This window comes from Cololabis saira, chromosome 8 (assembly GCF_033807715.1).
Source record: "Cololabis saira isolate AMF1-May2022 chromosome 8, fColSai1.1, whole genome shotgun sequence".
Taxonomy (NCBI): domain Eukaryota; kingdom Metazoa; phylum Chordata; class Actinopteri; order Beloniformes; family Belonidae; genus Cololabis; species Cololabis saira.
The window spans coordinates 8565207-8573202 of record NC_084594.1 but is presented as its reverse complement, the minus strand read 5'-3'; the positions used below and the strand labels follow the sequence as shown (position 1 = coordinate 8573202).

General features: G+C 44.2%; 1 protein-coding gene and 1 long non-coding RNA gene across 2 annotated transcripts; one reads left to right on the top strand and one right to left on the bottom strand.

Moving 5' to 3' along the window:
• Positions 1–279: 279 nt before the first annotated feature.
• Positions 280–3868, bottom strand: LOC133448294 (uncharacterized). Its single transcript, XR_009782957.1, has 3 exons — positions 3579–3868; positions 721–1771; positions 280–352 (listed from the first exon to the last, which is right to left on the bottom strand). It is a non-coding gene; the product is annotated as an uncharacterized LOC133448294 (long non-coding RNA).
• Positions 3869–4883: 1015 nt separating this feature from the next.
• Positions 4884–7681, top strand: LOC133449261 (zinc-binding protein A33-like). Its single transcript, XM_061728394.1, has 2 exons — positions 4884–5231; positions 5319–7681. The coding sequence occupies exon 2, from the start codon at positions 5319–5321 to the stop codon at positions 6684–6686; it is 1368 nt and encodes a 455-aa protein (XP_061584378.1). The 5' UTR covers positions 4884–5231; the 3' UTR covers positions 6687–7681.
• The last annotated feature ends 315 nt before the right edge of the window (positions 7682–7996 follow it).

The window sequence follows — 7996 nt, the reverse complement described above, 5'->3', positions numbered from 1 at the left end:
CCAAAATGAGCAGCCTTATTTAGGAACCAACAGATGTTTGTACTGTGAAAATAAAGTTTGATGAAACTTAATTTAATTTCATTATTGCACTGAACTACATGAATTACATTTCTATTTATTTATGCACAACTGTAGAATATGCACACATTTGATTTATGTGCACAAATTCAATTAACAGTTCCCTTACCTCCATAGTAAAATACAAAAGCATCCCACACAACATCACTATAAAAACTATTCATATATAATATTAAAAAATACAATGCACACAGTATTTGTTGTTTATCTTTATTTAATGAACAACATCACTTGTGTAGCAGGCTCGGCCTCAGGTGACAGGTTTCAGGACCATCTAAAAAAAGGGGAAGAGAAAAACATGGAGCAAAATTAATGCAGAAAATCTCATTACACTTAAAACAAGAGTATTTACCAAAAAAAAAACTTATTTGACAATCTTCACCTGTTTCAAGTACATTTTCATTTGAAATAAGTAGAAAAATCTGCCAGTGGGACAAGATTTATCTTCTCATTACAAGCAAAAAAATCTTGTTCCACTGGCAGATTTTTTCACACGCAGGCACGCACACACATACATACACACACGTCCCATCTCAAAACCATCAACTGCCTTATAAAAATACCAGTAGCAATGTTAGTGTATGACAACTTCTTCATAATTTACAGTACTGTCAGCTTCACAGCTAAAGTTGCTGAACTTACCCTCAGATCCGTGTTTGTTTCTCCGGGGGAGGCAGCGGATCCGCCGGCTGAGTTACTCCTTTCTGGCTGGGGAGAGCGATTATAAACCAACCACAACTCAGGGAATGGATTATCCTTTGTTGTTTTTTTGTCAACAAAGTGGTGTGAACAAACAAAAATGTTGCGCGGTGGTTTTTTAGATGTAAAGCCTCCAGCCCGGTCCGTGGCTTCAGAAAAAAGGTAAACAACAGAGCGCATGGACGTGTCTCTTTGAAGCTGGTTTGTGGTTGCAGCTCTATCTATCCAACCACTCCTTCAGGTGCTCCCTCGAGTTCTTACATCCAACTGCCGAGACATGTCGTTCCCGAACCACTTTTTTTCTTAGAAATATCCATTTTGTCCCTCTTTGTCAGAGCAATGTTGCCACTGTTTTCAATGGAAAAACCCCAAAACGGAAGTAAACTGCTTAGAGGGGAGGAGTTTAGGAAGTAGAGCGGAAACGGCCGGTAAACTTGTCTATAAGAAGGCCATTACAAGAAACTGGTTGAAAAGTGACGCTCCACAAACAGGACATTGGATGGACATTATGGAGGAGATCTACGCAATGGAAAAGCTTCCTTGCAGATGCCTTGGCGTCTTCAAACCGGGAGTAAGCCGAAGGGTTTGGGCTTTTCTTGAGTTTTGTTTGCAGGAGTGACACATGAGACGTCTGTCCTGTTGAAGGGAAGTCTGAGTCATTAAATTCAGTTTACCCGCTCTTAGATACCGCAGGGCTGCTGAAATGAGCTCCTATCAAGGGTGGATCCTCGTTGGGAACAGGGTGAGGGGCTCGGGGAAGCAGCGCCGCTGGGGTCGTCGTCAGGGTTTCCTCTCAGGAGCCTCCCAAGAGGAGGAGGAGAGGCCTGAGGGCCGAGCCGGGACTCACTGGGACTGAGATCACATCTCCCGGCTGGTTTGGGAACGATTGAATCTCTCTCCTGGACACCAAACTCTCTCCTCCGCTCATTTAGAGCATTTACGGGCAACAGTAGAGATAACATCACTCGTAAACTGTGGGAGGAAGCTGGACCATCTGCAGGAAACCACAGTTACAGCGGGGCAAAAAAGTATTTAGTCAGATACCAGTTGTGCAAATTCTCCCACTTAAAACGATAAGAGAGGCCTGTAACTTTCATCACAGGTATTTCTCAACTATGAGAGACTACCGGTAAATGAAAAAAAAAAAAAACTCCAAAAAATCCCATTGTCTTCACTTGAAATGTTTCCTACGAAGCCACTCCTTCATTGCCCGGGCGGTGTGTGTGTTTGGGATCATTGTCGTGCTGAAAGACCCAGCCACCTTGCTGATGGAAGGAGGTTTTCACTCAAAATCTCACCATACATGGCCCCATTCATTCTTTCCCGTACACCAGGGGTGTCCAAAGTTGGACCTCGAGGGCCGGTGTCCTGCATGTTTTAGATGTGTCCCTTTTTTTAATCAAACCGTCATACAAGGAGCTCGGTCATCAACAGAACTATCCAGACTTTGATGACAAGGTGGTGACGCCCGTTAATTAGAATCAGGTGTGTTGATGCAGGGAAACAACTAAAACATGCAGGACACCGGCCCTCGAGGACCAACTTTGGACACCCCTGCCTTACACGGATCAGTCGTTCTGGTCCCTTTGCAGAAAAACATCCCCAAAGCATGATGTTTCCACCCCTATACCTCACAGTAGGTTTGGTGTTCTTTAGATGCAACTCAGCTTTTTTCTCCTACAAACACGACACGTTATGTTTCCACCAGAAAGTTCTATTTTGGTTTCATCTGACCAGATAACATTCTCCCAGTCCTCTTCTGCATGATCCAAATGCTCTCTAGCAAACTTCAGACGGGTCTGGACATGTGCCGGCTTCAGCAGGGGGAACGACTGGCACTGCAGGATCTGAGTCCCTGCAGCGTAGTGTGTTACTGATGGTTCCTTTGTAACTCTGGTCCCAGCTCTCTGCAGGTCATTCACTAGGTCCCCCGTGTGGTTTTGGGATCTTTACTCACCGTTCTTGGGATCATTTTTACACCACAGGGTGTGATCTTGCTGGAACCCCATGGAGGGAGATTATCAGTGGTCTTGTATGTCTTCCATTTTCTTCTATTTCTTTCTTTCTTGCTCCCACAGTTGATTTCTTCACACCAAGCTGCTTACCTATTGCAGATTCAGTCTTCCCAGCCTGGTGCAGGTGTACAGTTTAGTTTCTCATGTACTTTGACAGCTCTTTGGTCTTGGCCATAGTGGAGTTTGGAGTGTGACTGTTTGAGGTTGTGGACAGGTGTCTTTTATACTGATAACCAGTTAAAACAGGTAACAAGTGAAGGACAGAGGAGTCTCTTAAAGAAGAAGTTACAGGTCTGTTAAAGCCAGAAATCTTGCTTGTTTGTAGGTGACCAAATACTTTTGTTACCCAGGAATTTACCAATTAATTCAGTATCCTACAAATCCTACAATGGGATTTCCTGGATTCTTCCCCCCCATTCTGTCTCTCATAGTTGGAGTGCAGCTATGATGAAAATTACAGTGAGAGAACTTGCACAATTGGTGTCTGACTAAATACTTTTTTGCCCCACTGTATATACAGGAAACTTCAAGGGTGTTGTAAGAGCAGAGTATGATTTTAGATCAACAACCACCTAGTGAAATGATTGTTCAGAATGATGCATTACGGGATGCACGAGGCATTACGAAAAACGCAATCAGTGTGTTCTTGCATCCAACAAATCGCTCTTCCTTTGATGCCAAAGTCATGATTTTGTTGACTCCAAGTGTGCCTTCAAATGACCCAGCGAAAGTCTAGCATTCAGATAAAGAGTTCTCTCTTCTTTTGCTTTCAAACATTTTAATTACCTTGTTTTCCAGATTTGTGGAGAACTCTTTAAGTGGAGAACATCCAAACTATGTGCAGAAAGATCCCAGCGGGGGTTAAATCAGGGGCCGTTCGGGTCCAACTGCTGCACATTTGTTCCGCTTGCATGAGGCCTTTAGGCTCCGAGTGTTGCTGGACCCTCGGCCGGGAGGCTCGCCACCAGGATGCACCATCCTCCTCGCAGCCTCTCCCGTACTGTCTCACCCGTCTCCCAGGCGAGCTGCACCTGCCTTGATGCGGCTGGCTCGACCCCAGACGTGGACCTGCACCGGTCGGTTGACTGTCTGATGCTTTAAAGCAACGCTGGGCTCACAGGCGCGTCGCTGACGTCACGTGTTGCTTCAGAGCATTAGCAGATGTGTTCTTAAGCCCTGTAATTATGTTTCTGGTTTTCTGCTCGTAGCTTTTGTCCTCGTCAATCATCTTGACAGACTTTAGTGGTTCATTCAGGAGCTGCGCAACTTTAAATATCCTTAAAATATCACCGCATGTCTGCAATTATAATCCCAGCAGATAAAGATCTTTACCCCAGCTCCTTTCCAAACACTTAAATGAAGATATTAGATTTATTACAGGGAACAGATATATTTTAGTGAATTTTTAAACCTGTTTTCTAGTAAAACTGTACAGAATTTAATGTTAAGATTTTAAGAAATGTATTTTGTTATTGTTTCCATGTTATAGCTTGTTTCCCCCATCTATTATTTCATGTGTTTTCTTTGTACCATCGAGGGTTTTACTGACTGTTTTCACTTTCTTGATACAAAACTAATAACATGAAATAATCTGCTTTATTTGTATTACCTTTTATGAACTTTTATGAACTATTATTCTTTGCAGCGCGTTAGATGAAGCATGTCATTTTTAAACATTTTTATTTGATTATATATCTTTTATTTCGAACATAAGCACAAAAAAATAAAAATAAATAAATAAAACAGCAGAACAATAAATCAATAACATAAAAAAAGAACAATAATAATCACTAAATAATAAATGTTACATTGTAAACAAAGTAGATCAGAATTAATAAATATAATAGCAAATGTGTCATTCTTGTAAAAGAAGTAGGAAGAAGTAAAAAACGTATGAACTCAATACTATTTTTTTCAGTTCGTTATTAAATGAAAGAAAAGAAAAAAACTTGACATAGTTAAAGGTTGCACAAATTAATAGTAAGAATCGTATAAATATAAATTGTGGTATGCCCGAGTATTTGTATGTGTTTACATCAGATTAGAGTGCAGTTGCAGGTTAAAGTACAGTAGTTAGGTAATTAACCAACCAGCCGTGCAACCCGCCCTACCTGTCGTAGAGAAGCAGACAATCTGCTTCTTATCTAATTATCTGCACTGGACTCAGTTACGAACATAAGACAAAGTTCACAATGAAGAGGTATTTTCCGTGAACACAGAAGGCTTGCAAGGACGTGTTTGCGCGGTTCATCTCCCATGAAAGACTTTGTTGACATAGTCAGTCTTTCAGCACTGTGACAACCTGTATTTATCCCTGAAACTATTCAAACGCCGGCAAAGTGAAACCAAAAACAAGGTGGGTGTTTCCACCCCCGCGCCACGCACCGAGCTGTCAGCTTCACGACGGTTAATCTGCACAACTAAAAGGAAAATAAAAAGGTAAGGAACTAGACTAACTTTGTTTTTTGAAGCTTCTTTGGTTTGATTTTCCAGTCTGACGTGTTTGTCGCTTCACCCGCGGAGCAGATGGCCTCCAGTGCAGAGAAGGACCTGACCTGCCCCATCTGCCACGACATCTTCGTGCGGCCGGTGGTCCTGTCCTGCAGCCACAGCTTCTGCAAGACCTGCGTGCAGGCCTGGTGGACAGAGAAACAAGTAAACGAGTGTCCCGTTTGTAAAGCCAGGGCTTTGAGGGAGCCGCTGGAGAGCTCAGTCCTGAGGAACCTGTGTGAAGACTTCTTAAAGGAGAAGGAGAGGAAGGTTCCTGCAGAAACGGAGGCCCGCTGTAGCCTGCACGACGAGAAGCTCAAGCTGTTCTGCCTGGACCACCAGGAGCTTGTGTGTCTGGTTTGTCGAGATTCAAGCGTGCACGCCAACCACAGCTTTAGACCCCTGAATGAGGCCGCGCAGGATCACAGGGAGCGACTCCGGGAGGCCCTGAGGCCCCTGAAAGAGGAGCTGGAGGTCTTTGAACGCACCAGAGAAAACTGGGACCAAACAGCTAAACACATTAAAGTTCAGGGCAGAAAGACGGTGGAGAAGATTAAAGATCAGTTCAAGACATTTCACCAGTTTCTCCACGAAGAAGAGGAGGCGAGGGTTAATGCTGTCAGGGAGGAAGAAAAGCTAAAAAGTAAAATGCTGAGGGAAAAGGACGAAGATCTGAGCCGACAGATATCAGCGATTTCAGACATAGTCAGAGCCTCGGAGAAGGAGCTGAGATGTGCTGATGTCTCGTTTCTGCAGAATTACAAAGCGGCAGTAGAAGCAGCCCAGCGGCGCCCCCTGCTGGATGACCCGCAGCTGGCCCCGGGAGCTCTGATGGATGAGGCCAAACACCTGGGCAACCTGGGCTTCAACATCTGGAACAAGATGAAGGACATGGTCTCCTACTCCCCAGTCATCCTGGATCCAAACACGGCCCACCCAGACCTCATCCTCTCCGAGGATCTGACCAGCGTGAGACACGACGGCGCCGTGCAGAAGCTCCCTGACAACCCAGAGAGGTTCGACTGTTCTTACATGGTTCTGGGTTCTGAAGGCTTCAGCTCGGGGACTCACAGCTGGGATGTCGAGGTTGGAGACACATTTTGCACCCTGGGCGTGGCAGAAGACTCTGCCCCAAGGAAGGGAGACATAGACTTTGGATTGTGGAGCAAAGAGTTTTGTAGTGGACTACATGCAGCCTTGTCCCCTCCAGGTACCAAAACTCCCAGGAGGATCCGAGTTCTCCTGGACTGTGATAAAGGAAAACTGTCATTCCTTGATGCTGATACTGAAGAAAACTTTCACACCGTCATACTCACTTTTTTTAAGAATCTTTATCCATACATTCGTAACATTACGGAGCAAGTAAAAATATTACCAAAGAAAGTCTCTGTTACAATAAAATAGCTTAATCAGCACAGATAGACCCATTTGGCCTTTAATGGCAATCCCTTAAAGTTGGGAATCCCTAACAATTAAAATTTTATATTAATAGGCTGTACTGACTGTCTGGAGGGGGCGATTTAAACCTCTGTTTCCCATCAAGCTTCCAGAGGCACCAAAGAAATGGTGACATTTTTAGAAGTAAAGTTTATTTAGAAAGCGCTTTTTACGGTTCTGGGTCTCAGAAAAGCGCCAAGAGACCATTTGTAGTGTTAGAGACGGTATATAAATAAACTTGAAATGAAATTGATTTGAATTTCCACCAGGGTCAAAATCTCCCCAACAGATTGTCCAAGTTTTATTGGTAGTTTTGTAATATCATAGTCACAGTAATTGTTACAATTAATTGACGATTATCAACCAATGGATTCCCAATCACCAGCTGGGAACCTATTTGTCATTTAAAAGGGCTATTCTGAGCTGCTGTTTGGTGTAAACGCCCAACTATATCTAGCTGGAACGTCTCGACCTCGTGCACCAGCTCAGGCTCCTTCCTCGTCAGAGGGGTGATGTTCCCGGTCTCCAGAGATTCTGCAGCCGAGGATCGGAGACCACGGTTAGGAATACATTCATTTGAGCCGTTGCAGGAGTTGCAGGGAACTGGGGGAAGGATTAAAAAGGCCCAAACATCATTTGTGTGTTGAGTCCTGGCTCACACTCTTACGCAGGCAAAGCCTGCATGATACGGAGGTATCACCTATGTCTTAGTGTAGCTCTGAATCACTTGAAGTAGTTCCCTTATCTCAAGCAAAAAGAGCGGTTACTTTAGTACCCACTCCACAATGTTTGGAGCGAAAGAAGACGAAGAGAGCCGACTGATTGGGACCAATCGGGCTCCAGCGAAGGGAGGGCCAAGTCTAAACCACGGTTCCTCGCCATCAGTTTAGCCAAATATATTGTAATCATTTATCTATTGTTTGCATTTTTGTCAGTAGAAAAGGTCTGTGTGTAAGTTTACTTTGAATCTCCAATAATAAAAACTTTTATTGAGAGAAGTTGTTTGTCTTTATTTTCTAACAAAGTGTTTTCTTTCTTTCTCACATCAACGAGCAGGCAGGTTTAAAACACCTAACACCACCACGGTCCCCGACTTCGGCCACCACCCAACTCCCGTTGCACCCGAGCCCTGTGGCCCCTCCCACGGATGGTTGGCCAATGAGATGGGGGGGACCCACGTTGCCCATTCAGACTGTATCCCAAACCTGGCCACCAGGCTGTCGCCTTTGTCATAACCTGGCCCGTAGGCCATGACAAAAATGGAAAACACAGTGCAA